At 48.5% G+C, this 27,569-nt stretch overlaps 1 protein-coding gene across 1 annotated transcript; it reads right to left on the reverse strand.

Annotated features, from left to right (window-relative positions):
* Positions 1 to 514: 514 nt before the first annotated feature.
* SNAP29 (synaptosome associated protein 29) lies at positions 515 to 27,519 on the reverse strand. Its single transcript, XM_003942701.4, has 5 exons — positions 27,142 to 27,519; positions 17,208 to 17,404; positions 8,115 to 8,200; positions 5,391 to 5,489; positions 515 to 1,334 (listed from the first exon to the last, which is right to left on the reverse strand). The coding sequence occupies exons 1-5, from the start codon at positions 27,376 to 27,378 to the stop codon at positions 1,177 to 1,179; spliced, it is 777 nt and encodes a 258-aa protein (XP_003942750.4). The 5' UTR covers positions 27,379 to 27,519; the 3' UTR covers positions 515 to 1,176.
* Between the last annotated feature and the right edge of the window lie 50 nt (positions 27,520 to 27,569).

A 27,569-nucleotide genomic window follows, 5' to 3' on the forward strand; every position in this document is an offset into this window, starting at 1 on the left:
AAGAAATTAAGTTTTAATTGATGTTTCTAAATGATTCCTTTTGTAAAATGGTAGGAGAAAATGAACTGGGCCAGTTAAAATGGTATCTGGGCCTTTTTCCCCCTTACCCAAATCCTTCTATACAAAGTCAGCATCATTTGTAGAGTTCCAGTCCTAAAACTGGGTGGCAGAGGAGTAAGTGATGACTCAAGTTACCTTGCAGGAAGTGCAGAAGAGTGGGTGGGAGTGCTGGACAGGTCAGGACACCCCAGGTACTAAATAAACATTTGTCCCACTGAGGCCTGCCTAATGGTGATTCTCAAGAGGGGTGGAGGAAGACCACTGCACAGCCACATCTGTGTGACACTCCATTCCCACACACTCTTTTGGGTGCCCCTGCCGGTCAGCCTGGCAGCCTCAAGCCAGTGGAAGAACTGTTCCCAATCACAGAAGAAGAGTTCCAGATGAGAGCACATGGGGAAGAGGGGCTCAGCCAATTCCCTGCACATTTCCAGGAGTCACAGTGAGTAGCACTGGTCTCTACTAACATGCATGCCAAGGATGGGGGGCTGGAGGGAAGTGGGGACATCTGCCAACAAAAGAGCAAAGAACATAACACACTCCATTTCCCATTCTAATACTGATCCTTTCCAGGAGATGAAAGTATAAGATGTGTTCGGAGAGTGTGCGTGTGTGTGTGTGTGTGATTGTGCATGTGTACATGTGTGTGAATGACGACTCCTAAACAAAGGTGTGGGAAGGACCTTCCTCTACCGAATGACTGGCTCACATGCCTCCTTAACACTCTGACTCATGGTAAGGCTTAGGAATAAGAAATAGAGGCTCGTGGCTGCAAGACTGAAATTCCGTCTGCATCTTTCCATACGCTCATTAAAGTGAGAAATGCAACTCTTCTTATTCCCATCTGGTAATCAAATGCCCAAGATATGCAGGGCCAGGCTATTGTGCTCAGACTAAAACTCTAAGCATTTTGCTGGAAGAACTTGGCAAGGTGTTAACCCTAGGAAAATGTGGAACAAACACTTCCTTATAACCGCAAAATGTCTTAAGATCTACTCTAACATTTGCAAACACACATTAATTTACATACTAAAATAGTAAATGAAATTTCTTGGAAGTTCAAAAAAAGACCTTTCAAATCTTTTTCATCACAACAGAGTGGAAATCCATCCGTCTTCAGAGTTGTCGAACTTTTCTTTCTGTACTTTTTATGTTGACATCTAACTTGTCCACTTTGGTTGTCAGCCGGTCAAGAATGTCATCTTGCTCCTCAATTTCCGTCTGGATCCCCAGGGCTATGTCCTTCAGACGGCCCAGTCCCATGGACAGCTCATCTGTGGGGGAAGGAAATGACACACAGCCCTGAGCAAACACAGTCACGGCACCTGCAAATGCTTCCCGATGGTGTGGGTAAGGAGGAGAGACATGCCGAGGAATCTGTGTCGCCTGGTGGGACTGCACTTACTGCAGAGATGAGTCTTGACTTAACTGATTATATCAAGGTAAAGAGAAAAGCCTTTTTCCCAGGTTTGTGACTGTGTATTTGTGCATGGTGGGGTAGGGAGACATGCTCAGGGCTGCTTTCTGCCTTTTTACTAAGAACAGCAGCCAGGAAGGAGCCAGGCGGGGAGGGAGAAGAGGTGGTGCTTTGTAAGCCTTCTTATTTGCAAGATTAAAATATAAAACACTAAGTGAAAAAAGATCAGGATACACAAATGACTAGCACTGGCACCACAAATCTAAGTGAAATGAGTTTTTTTAAAAAGGTAGTCTTCAGGCTACATGCGGCAGCTCACACCTGTAATCCTCACACTTTGGGAGGCCACAGTGGGTGGATTGCGTGGCGTTGGGAGTTCGAGACCAGCCTGGCCAACAATGGTTCTTTATTAAATAATACAAAAATTAGCTGTGTGTGGTAGTCCATGCCTGTATTCCCAGCTACCCAGGAGGCTGAGGCAGGAGAATCACTTGAACCTGGGAGGAGAAAGTTGCAGTGAGCTGAAATCAACGTGCTGCACTCCAGCCTAGACAACAGAGCAAGAGTCCATCTCAAAAAATAAAATAAAAAGATAGGCCAGGTGCAGTGGCTCACACTTGTAATCCCAGCACTTTGGGAGGCCGAGGTGGGCAGATCACTTGAGGTCAGGAGTTTGAGACCAGCCTGGCCAACATGGTGAAACCTCATCTCTACTAAAAATACAAAAATTAGCTGGATGTGGTGGTGCATACCACCACATCCAGCTACTTGGGAGGGTGAGGCATGAGAATTGCTTGAACCTGGGAGGTAGTGCCTTCAGTGAACTGAGATTGGGCCACTGCACTCCAGTCTGGGCGACAGAGTAAAACTCTGTCTCAAAAAGAAAGACAAAAATAAAAAGATAATCTTCAGGTCAGGCACAGTGGCTCATGCCTGTAATTCCAGTACTCTGGGAGGCCGAGATGGGAGGATTGCTTGAGCCCAGGAGTTGGGAGACTGGCCTAAGCAACAATAAAAAAAGAAAGAGAAAAACAATATAATTTAAAAATTGATAAAAAAGGCCGGGTGCGGTGGCTCAAGCCTGTAATCCCAGCACTTTGGGAGGTTGAGGCGGGTGGATCACGAGGTCAAGAGATCGAGACCATCCTGGTGAACATGGTGAAACCCCGTCTTTACTAAAAATACAAAAATTAGCTGGGCATGGTGGCGCACGCCTGTGGTCCCAGCTACTAGGGAGGCTGAGGCAGGAGAATTGCTTGAACCCAGGAGGCGGAGATTGTGGTGAGCCGAGATCGCGCCATTGCACTCCAGCCTGGGTAACAAGAGCGAAACCCCGTCTCAAAAAAAAAAAAAATTGATAAAAAAAAAAGATAGTCTTCAGCTCTTTGCTTCTAGAGCTTACTGAAACTCATGGCCTCATGCTCCATGGAGTAGAGCCTGTGGTTGCCTCAGACCTCAGGAGGAAGCTCACTGGCAGCCAGGGCAGCAAAGGATAAGCAAACAGTGAGGCTAAGATAAAATGTGTGACAATGTAAAGCAACCAGGCAAGGGCACTGGAGTCGAGAGCCTGCCTGAGTTCTAGAAATAGCAGGGAGGGTGTGTTAAGACAGGAAGAGTGTGAGCAAAGGCAACACCCCCTGCCCCACCAGAGTGGCTGGCCTGGCCTGTGTCAGCAGGGCTGGAGGGCCAAGCTCTGAACCAGCCACCCGCCCTTCTGCCCTGGCCTACCTCCTACTCTAGACTTCGTCCTGTCAGGACCTGCTCAGCTGCAAGTCCATAGTGCCAAATGTGCACCCTCAGACCCCTAGTGGCGGGCAGTACTTAGCACTTTGTCCTGTCTCCTGGAATTCAGTATCCTTCATCAGTGTCCTTTCTCCCACTTCCTGCCAGCAGGCACCAACCATACCACCTGCTCTAACCACTCCCTTTCTCCTGTGAAGGACAAAGGGCTTTCAAGCCTCTCTGGGTTTCTCTGGAGTAGTAAGATCTGGGCAGACACACCTTCTACCTCAGAGAAGTCTTTGGCTCTGGAGAACAGAGTCCAGGAAAGAGAAGGAGGAGGCGGCTGTCTGGGGCTTCCCAGAGAGTGAGCAGGAGCAAGCCTGTGCGCAGACACTCCATGTGCATCCTCATGGGTTTCAGTTTCGCCTCCCACTAGATATCTTTACAGCAGTGGGCAGGGCGGGGGGAGGGAATCTTATTATTTCTCCCCTTCACTTTGCCAGCTCCAAACAGGGGCTGGGAGACTGACAGGGTGACCCAGGTCACTATGGGGGAGATTTCTGTTCATGGAGCAGCGCTAAGAGGAGGCAGCAAGTCTGAGACACTACCTAGAACAAAGACACGGAACTGCCCGCAAGCCAGTACCTACTTGAACTTCAAATAACTGACTTCTCCATTCAAAAAATAATCACTGGCTGGGTCCGATGGCTCATGCCTACAGTCCCAGCACTTTGGGAGGCCAAGGCGGGCCTGAGGTCGGGATTTTGAGACCAGCCTGACCAACACGGAGAAACCCTGTCTCTATTAAAAATACAAAATGAGCTGGGCATGGTGGCACATGCCTGTAATCCCAGCTACTCGGGAGGCTGAGGCAGGAAAATCGCTTGAACCCGGGAGGTGGAGATTGCTGTGAGCTAGATTCCGCCATTGCACTCCAGCCTGGGCAACAAGAACAAAACTCCATCTCAAAAACAAAACAAAACACCAGGAACAACAAAACAAAAAACAAAAAATAATTACTAAGTGCTTGCCTGCTGGACCCCAGGTAAAGTAGTGACAAAATGGAAACACTCCCATGCTGCCTGGAATCTGCAGTCTGGGTGGGAAGACAGCAGGCAAATCAGCAGATACACAACACAAATGACCAGGGCAGCCCCGTAGAAACACAAGGGCCCCAAAAGATGGGGAGAGGAGGCCACACTAATGCAAGACTGACAGGAGAAGGAGCCAGCCTGCAGAGAGTTGCGAGGAGGCCACTCCAGGCAGATAGGGGTCACGAGGCAGAAATAACTCATATCAGAAATCTCACACGAGCTTGCAGGTGATGAGGGCAGAAGGTACCAGGGCAGGCAGAGAGAGCCTGGACTGCACTGTGAGTGTGTGTGGGTTCCATGAGAGTGTTCTGGAAGAATATGCCCCCTCACCCCCTCATAAGAAGTTTCACTCTGTTGTCCAGGCCAGAGTGCGATGGTGCAATCTCGGCTCACTGCAACCTCCACCTCCCAGGCTCAAGCGATTCTCCTGCCTCAGCCTTGAGAGTAGCTGGGATTACAGGCACCTGCCACCACACCTGGCTAATGTCCGTCTTTTTAGTAGAGATGGGGTTTCACATGTTGGTCAGGCTGATCTTGAACTCCTGACCTCAGGTGATCCGCCTGCCTTGGCCTCCCAAAGTGCTGCGATTACAAACGTGAGCCACCGCACTCAGCCCCCTGCACCCCCTTCTGTTTTGAAACATCATGCTGGAGCCTGTGTCGCCAAACTGCCAATTGCAACACTAGTGCTAACTCTTACCAGGCCAGGCACTTTCTGGCTCGGGTAACTGTCCCATTGTTCTCAGAGGTGGCCCGTTTCACAGAGGAGGAAAACAGGGCTCTGAGTGGCCAATGGGAAAAATGGAGTGAGCGGTCATGTCCAGGATACACTCGATGGCCTCTCAGGGACTCCCGGGTCCCTGGGTGCTATCATGAAAGTGAGAGGTAGGAATGGCTCAGTTGGGCTGGAAGTAGGAAATAGTGAGAAGTGGACAGATTCCAGAGACAGTGAAGTGGCAAAATGGACCTGGCTTAGTGTGAGATGTGATGTGTGGTGAGGGAGTTGAAGCTGTAGGCTCCTGATGCAGGGGCTGTGCTTGGTGTGAGCTGCCTGAAGGACAGTGGCTTACAGAAGCTGGTGCGGTGCTCAGTCTTACCTAGGTTGCTGTCGATCTTCTCGTGATAGGCTCGAAGGTGTGGGTTCTTCGGGTAAGCATCAGTACTCACAGCAGAACCAGCCCCTCTGGGGATAGGGTCTAAGTTCAGAAGTAAACACCATGAGAGCAGTTACTTGACATTTCTTCAAATGCTGTTTCATATACCCAAAACAATTTCATCTGAAAAATGGGTGGAAGGAATGAGGGGTTTGGTTCTGAGGCCATCCAGAGGGATGATGGAGGAGTATGGGGCAGGCTCATGGGCCAGGCGAGACGCTTCCACAGGGCAAGGGAGGGTTCCTGCTCTCCCTCAGTCCTTGGGAGATCGAAGACCCTCAACCTAAGGGTCACCTACTCAGAAGCTGGTGCACAAGCTCAGAAAAGAGTCACACAAGTGACGATATACCAGTGGAACTGCAATAACACAAAACTACACAGGCTGTGGACAAGGTCTAAAAATACTAATTGTTATGTTATAGAAATAGAAGTATGGGTAATTTTGCTTTTTTTCTAAAATTTATTTCTACGCTATCTTTTCACTTGAAACAAGCAAAAAAGAAATGTTAACACACATTTGCCCCAAGAAATCTTCCTCGAACTTCAGTTTCTTCTTTTCTAAAATTATCTTTCTCAGCTTGAATGAACTTTAGTTTCTAAATGCACACAGAAAAGCCCTGTCATCCTAGTTATCTCTTTTAGGGAAATGTCACTTTCTAGACTTTGCATATTTCCTCCAGCATCAACCAACTGAAACCATTCTGCAAACTGTCGATTTTTTTTTTCAGTCTTTCAAGTTAATATATACCACACAAATGAAAACTCTCTTTAGGCCGGGCGCGGTGGCTCAAGCCTGTAATCCCAGCACTTTGGGAGGCCGAGGCGGGTGGATCACGAGGTCGAGAGATCGAGACCATCCTGGTCAACGTGGTGAAACCCCGTCTCTACTAAAAATACAAAAAATTAGCTGGGCATGGTGGCGCGTGCCTGTAATCCCAGCTACTCAGGAGGCTGAGGCAGGAGAATTGCCTGAACCCAGGAGGCGGAGGTTGCGGTGAGCCGAGATCGCGCCATTGCACTCCAGCCTGGGTAACAAGAGCGACACTCTGTCTCAAAAAAAAAAAAAAAAAAAAAAGAAAACTCTCTTTAATTCCTTAAAATTGTGTCTTGGGTGAAGTGTCCTGCGCCACTTCTCCAGGGTATGATGAGGTGGGTTTTCCCAGCCCTCGCCTTTCAATTTACACTCACTTCCTCCACTTGCATTTCCAGACTGAACTGTGCTGATGATGCCAGTCTCTCCTGCTCCCAGCTCTTCCTCCATCTGGTCTCTCCTCAGCTGCATCAACCACAACCATGGTAAGTTCCAGGGTTTCCAAGGTGTGTTGTCTTCTTGAAGGCAGCACAGTAACCCTTTGGTTTCCAGCACCAATTTCAATTTCCTGGCTTTTGGGGGGCCTTTGGAGGAGGCCCCAGGAGTCTTAAATTCATTTTCAGATAAGGAATGGTTTCTGAGCTTATCACGTGATACAAGTGAGATGATTTGATCAACACTCACTGTCTTGCACACCTTGTCCATGTGGCTGCTGCTCCTCCTGCCTGGGCTGAAGGCTGTATTAGTCCCTCACTGATGTTGTGACAAATGACCACAAACTTGTCTTTCGGTTCTAGGGTTTGGAAGTCCAATGTGGGTCTCACTGGGCTGAGTCAGGGTGTCCTCAAGGTTGCACTCCTTCTGGAGCTCTTGGGAAGGATCTAATTCCTTACCTTTTGCAGTTTCTAGAGTTCACCTGCGTACCTTGGCGAGTGGCCCCTGTCTCCATCTTTAAGACCAGCAGCATCTTCAGATCTCTGACTCTGCCGCTCTCTCTTCTGTTTCCCTTTTCACTTAAAAGGGACCTTTGTGATGACAATGGACCCAACTGGACAACACAGGATAATCTCCCCAGCTTGTTGATTAGCAGTTATAACTCCATCTGCAACTGTAATTCCCTCTTTGCCATATAACCTAACACACTCACAGGGTCGGGGATTAGGACATGGACAACTTTTGGGGGACCATTATTCTATTTACCAAAGGGGTTTTTACTGCTGAAACAGCTGGAACAACTCAGAGCAACACAAGGCAGGAACCGATGGTGGGCAGGCTCATTTTCTTTTCTTTTTTTTGAGATGGAGTTTCACTCTTGTTGCCCAGGCTGGAGTCCAATGGCGCAATCTCGGCTCACTGCAATCTCCGCCTCCCACGTACAAGTGATTCTCCTGTCTCAGCCTCCCAGGTAGCTTGAATTACAGGCATGTGCCATCATGCCCAGCTAATTTTTTTGTATTTAGTAGAGATGGGATTTTATCATGTTAGTCAGGCTAGTTGTGAACTCCTGACCTCAGGTGATCCATCTGCCTCGGCCTCCCAAAGTGCTGGGATTACAGGCATGTGCTACCTTGCACGGCTGGGCAGGCTCATTTTCAATCAAATGCAGGCCCCCACTTTCTTATTCTCCCCTCTATGGAGGGAGAGAAAGAGAGAGGTACCCCACCACAATGCACACCCCCCAGGTCCCCGAGAGCATGCTGGGTCCCTAAGGCCCTTTGGCCAGCATGGGTGATGCCAGCAGCTGGGGCCCCAGCCCACCTCCCCAGAGAGGTTGCCACTGACTCCCAAGGACCAACGCCAAACCTAGAGGTCTCCCCCAAGAATTCAAAAGTGGGTGTGCACACAGATCCACTCACCTGTATCATCCAGCTTTCTAAGGTTTGGGTGACTGGCCTGGTACTTGGCCTCCTGTTCTTTACTTGTACTTATGGCTTCTTTCAATCTTTGGATAAAAGTTCACAAAGAAGGTAAAAATTTTTAAAAGGAAAAACACCTATGACAGTGTCATCAATCTTTTCACATAATGCCTGTGTGCCAAAAATCAAATGCTTCCCCTGTGCCAAACTCCTTCTGACCAAAGTAGGGATTTCAACAGCTTCTCAGGAGCACAGTTGGCTGTGCAATAAGCTTACAAATATCCCTGCCTTAGATAACACCTGCCTCAGCAGTGTGGCAACTAAGGCATGTGTGGTGGCTCATGCCTGTAATCCCAGCCTTTTGGGAAACTGAGGTGGGAGAACTGCCTGAGCCCATGAGTGTGAGACCTGGGCAACACAGTGAGACCTTGCAGCACTGAGTAGCACTGAGTTGGGTGGCCCCCTTCTCTCAGAGAAACCAGGATTTCTGGGACCAGGCAGATGAAAAGCACATGAAACAACCAAACGGGTACTTTAGACCACGGTCAGCAAACAGTGAATGACCTGCCGACCACATCTGGCCCACCTCTTGTTTTTGTATTATTTCCCAGTTGTTTTTTTTTTCCTTTTTTGAGATGGAGTCTTGCTTTGTTGCCCAGGCTGGAGTGCAGTGGCATGATCTTGGCTCACTGCAACCTCTGCCTCTCGTTCAAGTGATTCTCCTGCCTTAGCCTCCCAAATAGCTGGGATTACAGGTGCATACCACCATGTCCGGCTAATTTCTGTATTTTTTGTAGAGACAGAGTTTCACCATCGTGGCCAGGCTGGTCTTGAACTCCTGATCTCAAGTGATCCACCCACCTTGGCCTCTCAAAGTGTTGGGATTACAAGCATGAGCCACTGCACCCAGTCTCAAGGTATTTTTATTGTGGTAAAATAGACATAACAAAATTTCACCTGTTTTTATATGACCATGAGCAAAGAAGGGCCTTACAGATGACCATCTGAACCGCAGATGATGAACTTTGAACCTCAAGGGTTTCATTCTTCTCATTAGTGCACTTGTATTATCAAAACACTGTACTCAACTATTACTGTTTTTGTTGTTGTTTGAGATAGGGTCTCTGTCACCAAGGCTTGAGTACAGCAGCGCAAACACTGAAGTCTCTAACTCCTAGGCTCAAGTGATCCTCCCATCTCAGCCTCCCAGGTAGCTGAGACCAAGCACTCACCATCCTGCCTGGCGAAATTTTTTTTTTTTTTTTTTTTTTGAAACAAGAGTCATGCTCTGTCACCTAGGCTGGAATGCGGTAGCATGATCTTGGCTTACTGCAGCCTCCACTTCCCAAGTTCAAGCGATTCTCCTGCCTCAGCCTCCCAGGTAGCTGGGACTACAGGTGCCCACCACCATGCCCAGCTAATTTTTGTATTTTTAGTAGAGACGAGGTTTCACCATGTTGGCCAGGCTGGTCTCAAACTCCTGACCTCGGGTGATCTGCCCACCTCAGCCTCCCAAAGTACTGTGATTACAGGTGTGAGCCACTGCACCTGGGCAATTTAAAAAAAATTTTTTTTTTTTTTGAGACTGAGTCTTGCTCTGTCACCCAAGGTGGAGTGCAGTGGCGTGATCTCAACTTACTATAACCTCCACCTCCTGGGTTCAAGCTATTCTTCTGCTTCAGCCTCCTGAGTAGCTGGGATTACAGATGCATGCCACCATGCCCAGCGAATGCTCTGTATTTTTAGTAGAGATGGCGTTTCACCATATTGGTCAAGCTGATCTCGAACTCCTGACCTCAAGTGAGCCACCTGCCTTGGCCTTCCAAAGTGCTGGGATTACAGGTGTGAGCCACTGTGCCAGGTCTAATTTTTTAAAACTTTTTGTAGAAATGGGGCTTGCCAGGTTGCCCAGGGTGGTCTTAAACTCCTTGAAATGAAGTGATCCTCCTGCCTTAGCCTCAAAAAGTACTGGGATTACAGACATGAGCCACTGTGTCCAGCCTTTTCACTGTTTTCATATTTTGAATTTATCACCAAAAAGTTGTGAAAATATGTTTTTTTCTCATCACGTAAGTCCCTATAAGATATCTTTGATTTTGCTCCATGGCCTAGTTTCCTAACATTGGCTATAGAAAGGGACACCTCTTGCAACTCAAAGTCATTTAGACTGTGCCTGATGCCCTAATTTTTCTATTTTTAGTAGAGATCGGGTTTCACCATGTTGGCCAGGATGGTTTCGATCTCATCCTGCTGAGCCCTCCAAGGTGTGGCAGGTGCCTCCAGCTAGGAGCTGTACCTCTACAACAGCCTGCTCTTCTCCATCTCAACAGCAGCCTGACCACTTCACCAGCCAAGCTGGGAACCATGGTTACTTGCAATTTTAGCCCTCCTCCTGCACAGTGCTACTCCCAGCAATCCAGGCAAAACAAACGGCCTCTTTTCTTTTTTTTAAAGATGGAGTTTTGCTTTTGTTGCCCAGGCTGGAGTGCGATGGCATGATCTCGGCTGACTTCAACCTCCACCTCCCAGGTTCAAGCGATTCTCCTGCCTCAGCCTCCTGAGTAGCTGGGAATTACATGCATGCCCCACCACACCCAGCTAATTTTGTATTTTTAGTAGAGTTGGGTTTCTCCATGTTGGTCAGGCTGGTCTTGAACTCCTGAATTCAGGTGATCTGCTGCCTCAGCCTCCCAGCGTGCTGTGATTACAGGTGTGAGCCACCGTGCCCGGCAACAAATGCCCTCTTGATATCCCACCCTCCACCCACCCTCCAGGTATCCCAGAAACCCAGTTTCTCCTTCTGCCTTTTTTTTTTTTTTGAGACAGAGTCTTACTTTGTCGTCAGGCTGGAGTGCAGTGGCGCGATCTCAGCTCACTGCAACCTCCACCTCTCCTGCCGCAGCCTCACGAGTAGCTGGGAATACAGGCGCATGCCACTATGCCCAGCTAATTTTTGTATTTTTAGTAGAGATGGGGTTTCACCATGTTGGCCAGGATGGTTTCGATCTCTTGACCTCATGATCTGCCCGCCCTGGCCTCTCAAAGTGCTGTGATTACAGGTGTAAGCCACTGCGTCCGGCCAAGAAAGCTAATTTCTAGGGACAGTGAGAGAAGTGATAAGAAGGTAGAGAAGGTTAGCGGGGTGCAGTGGCTCATGTCTGTAATCCCAGCTACCTGGAAGGCTGAGGCAGGAGTATTGCTTGAACCCAGGAGGTGGAGGCTGCAGTGAGCTGAGATTGTGCCATTGCATTCCAGCCTGGGCAACAAGAGTAAAACTCCATCTCAAAAAAAAAAAAGAGAAGTTTAAGAAGGTGGTTCCTGGTCAGAAACCAAGTCTTACATAAGTTAGAGAATTTCAAATTAGGGGTATTTAAATCTGTGACAGGAACGCATGAGCTTTAAGTGGAAATGAGAACAAGCAGCATGGAAAGCTGCCAGCAAGGACAAACAGGGCTTCCCAAGAGACAAAACTTCAGAGAAGGCCAAACGGTTCGTGTGGTAACGATGTACACAGGAAATGCATGACTAAATACAAGTTTGATTCGGAGAAACTTATTTTAAAAGCTTTTAAGTGGGCCAGACACAATGGCTCACACCTGCAATCCCAGCACTTTGGGAGGCTGAGGTGGGACGATCAGTTGAGCCCAGGAGTTCAAGACCAGCCTGGGCGACATAGTGAGACCTTGTTTCTATAAAAAAATATGAAAATTAGCTGTGCACGGTAGCGATGCCTGTAGGCCCAGCTACTTGGGAGGCAGAGGTGGGAGGATTGCTTGAGCCTGGGAGATGGAAGATAATGGGAGATGAAGGATATAGTGAGGAGAGATTGCACCACTGCACTCTAGCCTGGATGACAGTGAGACTCCATCTCCAAAGAAAACAAAACAAAACAAAACACGTTTATGTTTGTAGAGACAGGATCTTACTATGTTGCCCAGGCTGGTCTTGAAATCCTGGACCCAAGTAATCATCCCACCTTGGCCTTCTAAAATATTGGGATAACAGGCGTGGGCCACCTCGCCTGGCCCTGCTAGGCCCTCGAAATGGCCAACAACTTCCTTCATCCCAGCTTCCCCTGTGCTTTAACTGACTTGTGTCTGCACCAACCCCCTCCTTCAACTGGCGGTTTCCCTCAAAACCTTCACCCTCTGCAAACGGTCAGGTCCTCTGTGCTGCCTTCCTCTGCTCCCAGGACCAACCTCCCTTTCCTCTGGGCCCCCACGGCAGCCCTGTGGACTGTCTGCTTCCCCCACATCTTCCAACAGACAGACTGCATTCCTGCAGCCTGCAGCTTCTACCCCCACAGAACTGCAGAACGTGGGTGAAAGTTTTGCTTTCTTGAATTTACTAAGGGATGGCAAGAATGCTAACAAGTGATTGGGGCTTATCTAGGGGCAGAAGGCCAGGCAAGTTACATGACTTTGGGGGACCTTGAAGCCCAAATCACTGAAATAACTATGGCTGCCTCACTGATGGGAAGTCTCTGTTGGGAAGTCCTTGAGTTTCCAAGATGCTTTAAAAAAACAAAACTCTCCCTGGAGCCACAGGACTTTCATGGCTTTTATAGCTATGTTCAGAGATGTAGGGGCCTCCAAGAGCCCCAGAAGCAGCCTTTGTGAAGAGGCATGCAGGATGTGGAAGGATGTGAAAGGTGCTAGACACTAACTTGCCAGCTTCCCACTCCTTCAAGGGCTTACTCTGCTTCTGAGTCTGTACATGGAGGATGTGTAAGTCCAAAACAAATGAGCATCCTACCTTCTCTATGGCAATTAAATGCGGCCAAAGATTAGGATATAAAACACTTTCTGGGCCGGGCGCGGTGGCTCAAGCCTGTAATCCCAGCACTTTGGGAGGCCAAGGCAGGTGGATCATGAGGTCAAGAGATCGAGACCATCCTGGTCAACATGGTGAAACCCCGTCTCTATTAAAAAGACAAAAAAGTAGCTGGACGTGGTGGCACGTGCCTGTAATCCGAGCTACTCAGGAGGCTGAGGCAGGAGAATTGCCTGAACCCAGGAGGCGGAGGTTGCGGTGAGCCGAGATCGCGCCACTGCACTCCAGCCTGGGTAACAAGAGCGAAACTCCGTCTCAAAAATAAAATAAAATAAAATAAATAAAACACTTTCTGATGTGAGTATTGAAAAAAACAAAGACTACAACTGGAGGGAAATGACAAATATTTAAAATTACGGTGGAACTGGAAAACCCAGAATGGTGATTGTGGCTGAGCCAAAAAAACAAACCAACTCTTATAACCTTAGCTAGTGCCTCCCAAGGGCACTCACTGAGGCCTGCAGGTTCCCAGGGCCAATTCTACAGATACTTCCTGCAGGTTCCTCTCCCTAAGTCTTTTTTTGTTTGTTTGTTTTTTTGAGACAGGATCTCACTCTGTCACTCAAGCTGGAGTACACTGGTGCAATCGTGGTTCACTGCAGCTTCATCCTCCCTGGGTTCAGGTGATGCTCCCACCTATGCAAAAAGGTCAGGTCCACCTCAGCCTCCGGAGTAGCTGGGACCACAGGCATGTACCACCATGTTCGGCTAATTTTTGTGTGTGATTTTTTTTTTTTTTTTGAGAGAGAGTCTCACTCTTACCCAAGCTGAGGTGCAGTGGTGTAATCTCTGCTCACTTCAACCTCTGCCTCCCAGGCTTAAGGGATTCTCCTGCCTCAGCCTCCTAAGTAGTTGAGACTACAGGCAAGTGCCATCATGCCTGGCTAATTTTTGCATTTTTAGTAGAGAGGGGTTTTCACCATGTTAGCCAGGCTGATCTCCAACTCCTGACCTCAATGATCCACCCGCTTTGGCCTTCCAAAGTGCTGGGATTACAGGCATGAGCCACCATGCCCAGCCTCACTTTTGTGTTTTTTGTAGAGACGGGGTTTTGTCGTGTTGCTCCACTGGGCTCAAGTGATCCTCCTGCCTCAATCTCCCAAACTGCTGGGATTACAGGCATGAGCGACCACGCCTAACCCTCTCCCTAAGTCTTGATGGCTTCACCTGCCTGTTCTTCCTGCTATCACCACCAGCTTTGCTACTGACATTGGTTTCTCCCAAGCCCCACTCTGAGCTTGAAGTAATTATCTAATTTCCTCCCTACCACACCCTACATCTTGATCTGGGTGGTGGCCACAGTACTGTACACAGGTTCACATTCACTGGCTCTCCACTTAAAATGCATGCATTTTTACTGTACCTTAGTGATGCATTAAAAAAAAAAAATGCTCTGCAGTTAGGCGTGGTGGTTCATGCCTGTAATCCCAGCACTTTGAGAGGCCAAGGTGGGAGGACTGCTTGAGGCCAGGAGTTCAAGACCAACATAGCGAGACCTCATCTCTTAAAAAAGAAATAAAATTATAGAATTAAAACAAAGAGAGAGGCTGGACATGGTGCCTCATGCCTACAATCCCAGCACTTGGGAGGCCGAGGTGGGGGCTGATCATCTGAGGTCAAGAGTTCGAGACCAGCCTGGGCAACATGGAGAAACCCTGTCTCTACTAAAAATGCAAAAATTAGCCAAACATGGTGGTGCATGCTTGTAATCCCAGCTACTCGGGAGGCTGAGGCAGGAGAGTTGCTTGAACCCAGGAAGCAGAGATTTCAGTGAACTGAGATGGTGCCACTATACTCCAGCATGGGCAATGGAGTGAGACTCTGCCTCAAAAAAAGAAAAAAAAAAAGGCTGGACCTAGTGCCTCACACCTGTAATCCCAGCACTTTAGGGGGCCAAGGTGGGTGGATCACCTGAAGTCAGGAGTTCGAGACCAGCCTGGCCAACATGGTGAAACCCCATTTCTACTAAAAATACAAAAATTAGTTGGGCGTGGTGGTGGGCACCTGTAATCCAAGCTACTTGCAAGGCTGAGGCAGGAGAAAGGTTAAACCTGAGAGGCAGAGATTGCAGTGAGCCAAGATCACGCCATTGCACTCTAGCCTGGCAAGAGGAGCGAAACTCATCTCAAAAATCAACCAATCAATCAATCAATCAATCAATCAAATGTGGGGGCAGCGTTAGGGAACCTGAGTAATCCCATAACAGCAAACATTTTTTCTGGGTTAAATGGAAGAAAAAGGCTACCAAACCAAAAGAATACTAGGATTACAACTATGAAAATAGGAGGAACAATAGGAGGAACAATACAACTGAATAAGGAGGAAAATAAAATTTTCTATTTTTGTGTTGTTGTAAGTATAGTATAGATTGCAATATGGTCATACTGTTTTTATAATAAAAACAGACACAATCATCTGAAATACCAATGGTAGTACTCTATTTTAGCAGAAACTCCATTTCTTTATCCTTGAACATGTAACACTTAAGTCTGCCAAAATTTCATGTTTTTTATTACATTTTGAGCCAAAACTTGAGGAAAGCAATTTCTACCTATTTTTGATTTTAATTCTTTAGTTTTAATTTTTTTTATTTTTATGTATTTATTTTTGAAGACAAAGTCTTGCTCTGTCACCCAGGCCAGAGTGCAGTGGTGTGATCTTGGCTCATTGCAACGTCCACCTCCTGGGTTCAAGCAATTCTCCTGTCTCAGCCTCCCAAGCAGCTGGGACTACAGGTGCACACCACCACGCCCAGCTAATTTTTTGTATTTTTAGTATAGACGGGGTTTCCCCATATTGGCCAGGCTGGTCTCAAACTCCTGACCTCATGATCCACCCACTTTGGCTCCCAAAGTGCTGGGATTACAGGCATGAGTCACCATGTCTGGCCTTTTTTTTTTTTTTTTTTTTTTTTTTGAGACGGAATTTCGCTCTTGTTGCCCAGGCTGGAGTGCAATGGCGCGATCTCAGCTCACCACAACCTCCGCCTCCTGGGTTCAGGCAATTCTCCTGCCTCAGCCTCCTGAGTAGCTGGGATTACAGGCACACGCCACCATGCCCAGCTAATTTTTAGTATTTTTAGTAGAGACAGGGTTTCACCATGTTGACCAGGATGGTCTCGATCTCTTGACCTCGTGATCCACCCGCCTCGGCCTCCCAAAGTGCTGGGATTACAGGCTTGAGCCACCGCGCCCGGCCTTTTTTTTTTTTTTTTTTTTGACAGGGAGACTCTTATCACTGAGGCTGTAGTGCAATGGCACCATTGTAGCTCACTCCAGTCTCTAACACCTGGGCTAAAGCAATCCTTCTACCTCAGTCTCCCCTGTAGCTAGGACTATAGACACATGACTTTTTAATTAATTAATTAATTTTTTTTTGGAGACAGAGTCTCCCTCTGTAGCCCAGGGTGGAGTGCAGTGGCACCATCATGGCCCACTGCAGCCTTGACCTCCAGGCCTCAAGCAAGCCTCTTACCTCAGCCTCCTAAGTAGCTGGGATTACTGGTGTCCATCACAATGCTTGGATACTTTTTGTAAAAACAGGGGTCCCACTATGTTGCCCAGACTGGTCTTGAATTCCTAGGCTTAAGTGATACACCTACCTTGGCTTCCCAAAGTGCTGGGGTGACAGGCATGAGCCACTGGACTTTTTTTTTTTTTTGAGACAGAGTCTCACTTTGTCACCCAGGCTGGAGCGCAGTGGCACAATCTTGGCTCACTGCAACCTCGGCCTCCCAGGTTCAAGCAATTCTCCTCTCTCAGCCTGCTGAGTAGCTGGGATTACTGGTGCATGCACCACCATGCCCAGCTAATTTTTTGTATTTTAGTAGAGACGGCATTTCACCATGTTGGTCAGGCTGGTCTCAAACTCCTGACCTTGTGATCCGCCCCGCTTGGCCTCCCAAAGTGCTGGGATTACAGATGTGAGCCACCATGCCAGGCTCTAAAGACTTTTTAAAGCAAAAATTATGTAAATGAGTCACTTTGTGCTGATTACGCTCTCTGAGGTGAACACCCTCTCTTTCAAAGTAGCGGGGTCACAATTATTGGAGAAGCAACTGACAGACTAGATGTCAAACAAATGAACATAGGAACAGGGAAGAATAGCTCCTGATTTCACAATGTTTGAGGACAAATGCCCCGATGAGTAACTTAAAGAGTTGCTGGATCCCTTCATGGCACGGATGTGTGAAAGTCTTAGTCATTTACACTACACCCCACTTCTGCTCCTTTATACCCAGATGGTAGAAGATGCACTCACCTGCTGTTGGGCTGGGAAACGAGGGTGCCATTCTGTTCAGCTGAGGTTTCTGCTGGTTTGGATTTGAAGTAATTGACAAGTCCCCCAAATACACTCTTAATGCTATTGATGTGTTTCTGGCTGATCTTCAAATCTTGGTCCATCTTGTCCACCATCTTCTCTGTGCGCTCCAGGACTCCTCGCTGACGGGCAAGCTCCTGGGGAAACCAAGAGGCAGTGGCATTATAGCTTTCTGTGATCTCTCCCCCAGGGCAGGCAAGGAGCGGCAGCCACTTCAGAAACTCTCAGTGGGCACATCTGGAGGTGGGTGCTCTCGTCTGTGAGGGGACACGACCTTTTCCAACAAGTTCCTTTGCCTCTCCCTCCCTGCCCTACCTCTGCTTGCTTTCCTCATTTGTTCGTGACCCCATTTCCCTGAGAGGTTGGCTCATGGCACCATGTTAAGATGGATGGCAGAAGCCGGGTGTGGTGGCTTACATCTGTAATTCCAGCACTTTGGGAGGCGGAGGCGGGCATATAACGAGGTCAGGAGTTCAAGACCAGCCTGGCCAACATGGTGAAACCCCGTCTCTACTAAAAATACAAAAATTAGCCGGGCACGGTGGTAGGTTCCTGTAATCCCAGCTACTCAGGAGGCTGAGGCAGGATAATCGCTTCAACCCAAGAGGCGTAAGTTGCAATGAGCCAAGATCACACCATGGCACTCCAGCCTGGGCGACAGAGCAAGACTCCGTCTCAGAAGCAAAACAAAACAAAACATGGATGGCAGTGTACCTGTGAGGCAGAGTCCAGGGCCTGAACTGGAACCAGACTCTCTCTGGCCGCTAAACTCTGGGAACCCTCATAGGCTTGGGCCTGGCACTGACCCCTGGACTCTGGTTCTTATATTCTTCCTTTAGAAAGTTCCCACTGGGCCACCTCAACCTCCTCGCCATGGTCAAATCCTCAAATTCGATTTCAGGGACCAGTGTCCTCTCTGGGCCCTATTAGTGTCTGACTCCAGCCTACCCACAGTTCCAGCTTTAAAACCTATTATCATGGGTGACCCTGTCCCAAGGCCTTTGCACGTACCACTGTCTCTGCCTGTAATGCTTTCTATCCAGATACTTGTATAGCTCAGCCTCTCATCCCTCATCCAGCTAGGGTCTCCACTCAAAGGCCACTGTCTCAGAGAAGCCTTCCCAGACATCTTCCCTAAAGGAGAACTCCTTCTAACCACCACCCCTCCTCTCCACCTCCTTTTCTGTTTGTTTTTTTTTTTCTGACATGGAGTCTTGCTCTGTTGCCCAGGCTGAGAGATTGTCACTGCAACCTCCACATCCTGTGTTCAAGAGATTCTCCTACCTCAGTCTCTTAAGTAGCTGGGATTCCAGGCGCCTGCTACCACGCTGAGCTAGTTTCCTATATTTTTAGTAGAGAAGGGGGTTTCACCATGTTGGCCAGGCTAGTCTTGAACTCCTGACCTCAGGGAATCTACCCGCCTCAGCCTCCCAAAGTGCTGGGATTCCAGGTGTGAGCCACTGCGCCCAGCCTCTTTTCTTTATGGCATATGAGCTCCGCAAGGCAGGGACTTGCTCTGTTCACTGCTGAGTCTCTGCAAATCTGCCCAGTGGAGACGTGAGTGATGCTCTGTGGCCACACTGACAACTGATGGTCCCTCCAGAGCTGATGGTTCTGGTTGTGAAAATACTCACTCACCACAACATCAACTCTACCACTTTCCTTTATTCATAACAAACTTGCTTCAGTCCCTAGTTCAGGACTGATCTACAGCTGTGGCCCATCTGTGAGCTGTCTTTCCAGCCTGAAGGCTCTTGAGCTTCATTTCTCCTGATCTTCCCTCAGCTGCCTTCCTCTAAGTCTGCTACCCATGCATCACCCTGTGGCTTAGCAATTACACTAACTATGCAATTGCTTTTTAGAGATATTCTCTCTTGATGCCTAAAAACAAAGTCAAAAAAATTTTAAAGATACACCCTGGAAATCCGAAGCGCAAAATGCAACTATAAATAAATGGTCGTGGCTTCCTTAGAGTCCTTAAGGAATCAATGTGTAACCGGAGTCCTTTGTTTAGTAAGTGAAATTTAAAAACATAACGTACAGACAAAAAGTTAAAACACTGGTTGAATTTACTATTAAACTTTAACTTTTGCTGGAAATAAACTTAGAACTGACAAATTTTACAGTTTCCAACATTTATGTTTTTCCCCAGTTCACAAGACATATCTAAACAAACCATCAGGCTTTTTTAAGTAAAAAGAAAAATGTTTTCTGGACCGTGTCACTCAATATATCAAGCAAATCTTGCAAGGGCTAGTGTTCAAAAGAAAAAGGAGCTGCTAATGTATTTGGCATTTCTGCTTCTTCCATCACCTCAAGTTTATCATCTTCATGTCCATACTATGGTCTTTTCTGGAATAAGGCAGAGCTACACATTAGGATTAAAGGGATTTTCTTCAGCAACTATGTTTTTCTGACAGTCCAGTTCCAGCTTGCTTTGCAGGCTACAGAAGATGGAAGACTCTGTAGCTGGAAAGACATTCAGAGCAGCCAAGCTGGGGACTGGGGGCTGAAGGCATGGCCAAGGCTCTGCAGCAGTCACATTAGAAGGAGGGTCATCGGTTTCCCTGATGGTGAGTTCCTCCCATCAGGACCAACCCATGACCACTCACGCATCCTCCTGATGTTCTCATCTCAATTTGGAGAGCTACTTTCCCCAGTACGGACTTATTTTCTCCTATTCACAAGTGACATGTTCTCTCAAACTCTCAGTCTGCGCTACTGTTAAGGAAACCAGACAGCTGATTTAGATGTTTAGCTAGAAGCACAGAGAAATATGTGAGGGTGGCTTGTCTTGCACGTGAGGCTGAAAGGCCAGGGGAGTGCTGCTCTGGTCTCTGGAAGTTTCTGTTTGCTGGAAGCTAGTGTTCACCCGAGGTCATGAGGCCAGCAAGGGAGGAGCCGTTTCTTCTGCTAAAATCCACCCCTGGAAGGCAGAGGAAATGACCGGACTCAATGTGCTTGTGACCTAGTTCCAGCCAATGAGGAAGAAGGGCTTGACAGAGCAAACACCAAAATACCAGGGAAGAGAACACTGACAGTCTGTAAGCACAAGCCAGGCAGTTGCTTGCGCCACAGCTATCACCTAGACAGGCCTCAACTGCTCTGGGTCCTAAGGCATGCTCATACCTGCCCTCTGTGGAGCCACGGTGCGTCTTCTCCATCTGTCTCTGGAAGAATGAAGTCCCTGAAGGGAATTGAGTGCTGTGAGGGGAGTGAGCACCGTAGGTGCCCTTGGCGTAAAGGACTCACATGGAAAGTGCTTCCTTGTTTCAGGGAGTACTAAGCATTACAGGTGATTACTAAGCATTACTTCTTACTCCCCTTAGCCCCAACAAGAGTTCTCTAAAGTTAAACTGGAAAAAAAAGATGGTGAGAGAAAGGGTCTGGTTGGGCTGGTGATACATGCCAAGAGATGAGAGAGAGAGGGAGTTTCTCAACTTTTTGGTTTGTGCCTTTTTGTCAAGAGCAGGGATCTCCAATAGAGCAGGGGGAAGCAGAAGACAGACAAAGACCCTGTGAGGACATCTACTGCCCGAAGTGAGGTCATGTCATGGGCACTGTGAGGGCCTGAAGGCGTCAGGGCTTCCTTGCTGGCAGAGTACTCCTTGAAACACACACACACAGTGACAGGTATTGCGAGATCTCTGCCCCCAGGTGCTGAGCACCTGCTCTCTGCCAAGCACCCTTCCAGATGCTAGGGATTCAAGGGTCCACAATCCTGAGAGTGTTTACAGTCTGACAAGAGGGCAAGATGAGTGAGGTTCAAACTGAGCTTTTCGTTGACAACACTGCAGTGCTGGGAGTCCAAGGAAGGCAGATGGGTCCTTGCTTCACTGAGCTTACAGTCTCGTCGAGGAGGCAGAAAATAAAGCTATTGTGTGTGCATGTGTGGATGTGCGCGTGCGCGCGCGCACACACACGCACAGTCACCCGCTCCCAGAAGACTCTTTTCCCAGCTTAAGGTGGGAGTCAGGGAGGTTCCCTGCTGAGGTTGGAGAAAAGACTGAGAAGTTAGGCAGTCAAAAACTTGGGGGTCCTGTCCATTTGGATTTAGTTTTCTTTTCTTTCTTTTTTTTTTTAGCAGCTTGAAGGAAGGATGGACTTAGTTTTCTTAAAAACAAACCACAACAAAGAGTTGGGATGAGGCAAGGGCACCAGGCAGAGGGTGCAGCTTGTGTAGGGGCAGACGAACTGTATGGGGAGTGGGCAGGGTTACCCACAGGACTCGGCAGGGAACTTGATGTCACTAAGGCCTTCAGAAGGTAGCAGTGACTATCGGATCCCAATTTGCAGCCAACACATCTAGAAATTTGAAATTTATATCTGATCTGTCTCTCCCTTCCCAAAGGAGTGTGCACAGGCACAAGCCCTGGCAAGGACACAGGAGCACCCAAGACACATGCTCAAACTCTGGGCTCTGTCTGACTGCGGCAGCCGGAGTATGGGGTGGATTCAGAGACAAATCGGGTCTTAGGGTGCAGGAAAAACCACCAAGAGCAGAGGCAGTAGTGCTGGTGCCCCTCACTGCCTGTGTGCAGGCTGACCTGGGGCTGAGTAAAAGGCTAGCTCAGCAGGTCTGGGATGTCCACACACTCTGCATTCCAAAGAAAGGTCTAGCCCCAGGCCGGTTCCTTGTTTTTGGAATATCCTGCCTGATAAGACTGTCCTTGTTTACGTGAGCCTAAGCTTAGGCCAGGCTAACAATGTGATATATGATGGTGGCCTTGGGCTTCACATTATTAGCTTGACCTCTAGGGAGGGTTGGAGACTATACTCAGTCATGCCTATGTGACAGACCCCAGTAAAAACTCTGGACACCCGGGTTAAGTGAGGGTTGGCAATATTCTGTATGTGTTGTCTGTCACACACTGCTTGGAGAAGTAAGTGTTGTCCACATGACCCCACGGGGAGAGGACAACTGGAAGCTTGTGCCTGGATTCCCCTGGATGCTGCCCTATGCACTTTTTTCATTTGATGGTTTTAATTTGCATCTTTTCATTGTAAGGAACCATCACCACAAGTATAACAGTTCTACGCATCCTTCCAGTGAATCACTGAAGTTGAGAGTGGTCTTGGGAACCCCAAACACCTCCCTACAACACTTCCCACTCTGAGAACAACAGCTCAGAGGCAGAAAGCCATATAGCAGACAGCTGCTCAGCTTCTCACAGGGTGTTTCCTGGTCAGCAAAGCAAGACCCCTTGGGACAACGTGGCAACCATGAGTGGATGTGCCCAGGAAGGAGTAGCAGATACAGCCACACACTCAAACGACCAGCCCATCCTCAGGAGATGCCCGGTTACAGCCAACAAGCCAGCAAGTTGGCCTGGGATCAGTGGTCTAATTCCTTTTTTTTTTTTTTTTTTGGAGACAGGATCTCACTTTGTCACCCAGGCTGGAATACAGTGGCATGATCTCAGCTTACTGCAGCCTTGACCTCCCGGTTCAAGAGATCCTCCCACCTCAGCCTCCTGAGTAGCTGGAATTACAGGCGTGCACCACCACACCCAGCTAATTTTTGTATTTTTTGTAGAGCCAGGGTTTTACCACATTGCCCAGGCTGATCTCAAACTCGTGGGTTCAAGGGATTCACCTGCCTTGGCCTCCCCAAGTGCTAGGATTACAAGCATGAGCTACCGTGCCTGGCCATCGGTGGTCTAATGCAATCGTTGATAGTTGACTAAAAATTAATTTAAAATAAATCCAGGACAGACTTAGTGGTGAATATGTGGTTCAATGCCATTTCTCTACCAGACTCCCACCTGCAAGACACAGCCTGACATGCACAGGGATGCATTTCCTGGTCACAGGACAGGCATTGCAATCGAGGCACACAGCTCAATGCATTCTTTCCATCCCACTGTCTCCTCCCATTTCAGGCAATCTTCTGTTCCCTCCTTCCTCCCTTTCCTTCCCTAGGTCACCTATCCATTTGGTAACTATTTTAGGAGCGCCAATGACGCTTAAGGACATTGTGCTGAAAAGTGTGGGGTTAGTTGAGCAAGACATGGGCAAGAGACTGCTCCTCTTCCACTGCTGACATTTACAAATTAAGAGAAATTACTTAATCTAGTGGCTGCCTGTCCCCATCCGTCAGCTTTTGCTAAGAACTCTAGCTGCATCAGCATCACCACAGACTGCCTCAGAGGGGTGGCTCTGGTCCATAGGGCCCCTCATTTGGAATGGGCTGCTCCAAGACCAGTATCTCTGAGAATTGTGGCAATGTGTCTGCTCTCAGTTCCCGGGACATCTTGATGGCCTCTGCTCCTGGGATAGGAGGGGTGTTCTCCTCTCTCCCACCTCTGAACTGAATGCCAGTGTGGGTGTGTTGTAAGCTGGAAGGACAGAGATGGGTGGGCCCCTGCACGAGATGGTGTAGAGCAGGCGTCCCCAAACTTTTTACACAGCGGGCCAGTTCACTGTCCCTCAGACCGTTGGAGGGCCGCCACATACTGTGCTCCTCTCACTGACCACCAATGAAAGAGGTGCCCCTTCCTGAAGTGCGGCGAGGGGGCAGATAAACGGCCTCAGGGGGCCGCAAGCGGTCCGCGGGCCGTAGTTTGGGGACGCCTGGTGTAGAGGATGTGCTGGCGGTAGCTGCTGAGTGCATCACGTTTGAGCGCTGCCAAATTCTGCCCCTTTCCATTGACGTTACTGTGCCAGCCATTCAAACCCTGGTCTATTGTTTGTTGCTGGACTCCCCTGAACTGAGATCTCAGGCCCCAGAAAACTTCAATGAAGTAAATTCAGCTACAAGAGGGGAAGCGGAGGGTCCGGGGCAGGTGGGTCTCCTTCACTGGAGTGGTGAAAGAATGTAAGAATGGCCGGGCGCGGTGGCTCAAGCCTGTAATCCCAGCACTTTGGGAGGCCGAGGCGGGTGGATCACAAGGTCGAGAGATCGAGACCAACCTGGTCAACATGGTGAAACCCCGTCTCTACTAAAAATACAAAAAATTAGCTGGGCATGGTGGTGCGTGCCTGTAATCCTAGCTACTCAGGAGGCTGAGGCAGGAGAATTGCCTGAACCCAGGAGGTGGAGGTTGCGGTGAGCCGAGATCGCGCCATTGCACTCCAGCCTGGGTGACAAGAGCAAAACTCCGTCTCAAAAAAAAGAAAGAATGTAAGAATTTACAAAAGCTGTGTCCAAGTAGGATGCAAATAGACTCAACAACCTCAATGCCTCTGTTCAACTAAGCGAGTTGAACCTGTGTTTTGATTCAGCAGTTTAGAAACACATTTCGTATGGGAACTAGATTTGGACATTCCAGACCTCTTCCAGCATATACTCACTTCTATTTACGCAGTCAGTCCTCTAATTCCTATCATTAGGGAACTGGCTGCATAAAGAGAAGTCATTTGTTCAAAGGAATACAACACAGCCATAAAGAAAGCCCAGCTCATTACATATTAGTGTGGAACAACCTCTATCCAATTAAGCACACGCAGACCAGAATGTATAGAACACTTAAAAAAAAAAAAAAAAAACCCTGTCTTTATCCACAACGTTATCTCCCCAAGACACTGAAGGAGGGAAGGTGACTGGCTGCCTTAGGGGTAGAGGGAGGATAGCGAGGAAAGTGGGGGAAGGCTACCCCATTTTGTATTTTTTGAAGTTTAAACCATGTGATTAGAACATCTCTTCATAACAATTAAACCTTAGGAAAATAAAAGAAGAAACCACGCTTACCAAATAGAGAAAGAGATGAGTGGCTTACAGGTCTCCCTGTGGTTCTATAAAGCACCTACCAGGTCAGCCTGGTGGGACCTGCCCTGCTCAGACTACTTCTCCTCTGTTCTTTGGTGGTCATGGCCTGTGGCCTGAGCCTTTGTGAGAAACAAACCTTGCCAGGTTTCACAGTAGGAGAAGGGCAGTTCTCTTCACTAGAGGTGACTTACTAAGACATTTTCCTGCCAAGCTGGGACTGAATTATGATCTTCCTAACCTAATACTACTTGTAAAGTCCTCATCTTTGACATAAATCTGTCCTGTGTTGGCATGTTTCACAGTGCTGGGTACCCAGGAGGCACCCGTCTAAGTGGGGTGGTTAGCAGGGTACACTGGGCAACGGAGTGAGACTTTGTCTTTAAAAAAAAAAAAAGGCCAGGCACATGCCTGTAATCCCAACACTTTGGGAAGCCAAGGCAGATGAATCACCTGAGGTCAGGAGTTCAAGACCAGCCTGGCCAACATGATGAAACCCCCATCTCTACTAAAAATACAAAAAATTAACTGGGTGTAGTGGCAGACCCCAGCTACTCGGGAGGCTGAGGCAGGAGAATCACTTGAACCTGGGAGGCAGAGGTTACAGCGCACTGAGTTCACGCCACTGCACTCCAACCTGGGCAACAAGAGTGAAACTCCATCTCAAAAAAAAAAACAAAACTAAAAAACCAACAATGGTTAAACACTAAACACAGGGAGGTGAATCAATGAGGGATACATTAACAGGAAGAGGTGGGAAAGGGAAGTAACCCAAGAAAAGAGCAAGGGGAAATGATAGGGTCTCGCTCGGTCGCCCAAGCTGGAGTGCAGTGGCATGAACATGGCTCACTGCAGGCCTGACATCCTGTGTTCAGGCGATCCTATGCCTCAGCCTCCTGAGTAGCAGCAACCACAGACACATACCTTCATGCCTGGCTAATTTTTACATTTTGTAGACACAGAGTTTCGTTTGCGGGTCTTGAACTCCTGGGCTCAAGTGATCTGCCTACCTCGGCCTACAAATTGTTGGGATTGCAGAAGTGCAACCATGCCTGGTTTATTACATTTTTTTAAACTTTTTTTTTCTCTGTCCAAACAAAACTGTTTCATTAGTAGGCTGAAGAGAGAATGTGGTGTATAAATAAAAAATAATTCTTGGCTCACGCCTGTAATCTCAGCATTTTGGGAGGCTGAGGCGGGCGGATCACATGAGGTCAGGAGTTCGAGGCCAGCCTGGGCAACATGAAGAAACCCCACTTCCACCAAAAATACAAAAAAATTTAGCCGGGTGTGGTGATGCCTGCCTGTAGTCCCAGCTACTTGGGAGGCTGAGGCAGGAGAATTGTTTGAACCCGAGAGGCGGAGGTTGCAGTGAGCTGAGATTGCACCACTGCACTCCAGCCTGGGCGACAGATGGAGACCCTATCTCAAAAAGAAAAAAAAAAAAAAGAATAATTGTCATTGAAGGTACTACTCTCTGAAACCTAAAGCTGGAAAGAACTGATTAAGATGAGTTGCAGCAATAGACTTTTAACCCACACACTATGTGTCTAGGATTTGGGAAGTAAAGGTAAGGCCATGGATTCAACCAAATTCAGGTTTTGGCCAACTCCACAGCTGCCTGGGTAGACGGGACTTCAATACCTCTACTGATTAGGTGAAGATGTGGTCAATGATGTGGGAAGAACCTGTGGACCACTTGCCCCGATTCTTCAAGGTATCACCTGACACTTGCAGACACAGAGTCCTCTCTTACTGGCTCACTCCCGGAGGAACAGCCATAAACCTCATACAGGACTTCTGCCCAGGAAATAATGTCGAAGAAAAGGACTCTCCATTTCTATAACCCAGGCCCACTGTTCTGAATTTTTACTCACCTGGACAGAAAATAATCTGGAGTTTACCTGTGAACTAGGCGTAAGAAAAAAAATTAACTAAGTAGACTAATAACTAAGGAAGATTTCTGGGGTTAACTGCCCTCTTCAAGTACTCCAGATGCACATGCCTTTACATAGTTAACAGACTGTTGCACGCCATTGAGTCACTAAGGTGCAAGAATCTATGCCAGGCAACTCGAGAATTCTCAAAAGACCGTGAGCAAAACATTTCTCCTCTCCGTCTGACAACGCAGAGACCAGCGTGTCCACACCAGCCCTGCCCCAGGCTCACCTCGGAAGAGGCGACCCCAACCTTCTCGGACTCGTACATGAGGGTCAGGGACCTGCTGGTGCTGGCGGCCGTGGCCTCAGCCCTGCGCAGCACCTCCTGCCGCAGGTACTGCTGCCTGTCCACGGGCTCGTCGGGCTCGTCGGGGAGGTCCCGGGCGTCCCTCCACGGGGCTGGCCGGGCGCCTTCGTCCTCCCCGTCATCGTCGAACGGATTGTAGCTTTTGGGGTAGGCCGACATGGTGCTGGCGCGGCTCACCGGGCTGGGAAAGAGAAGAACCAGCACAGCCACCGCCGTCCAGGGCGTCGCCCCGCCCGCCGACCCTGCAGTCGCCGCGCGAACTCCTTCCGCGCGTAGCGCGCAGGTGGCCCCGCCCTCGGAGCCGACCATCTCGCAGGTCGGCTAGGGGGACCCACGTCCGGCGCGCGCAA

The sequence above is a fragment of the Saimiri boliviensis genome, chromosome 21, assembly GCF_048565385.1.
Source record: "Saimiri boliviensis isolate mSaiBol1 chromosome 21, mSaiBol1.pri, whole genome shotgun sequence".
In the NCBI taxonomy this organism is placed as follows: Eukaryota; Metazoa; Chordata; class Mammalia; order Primates; family Cebidae; genus Saimiri; species Saimiri boliviensis.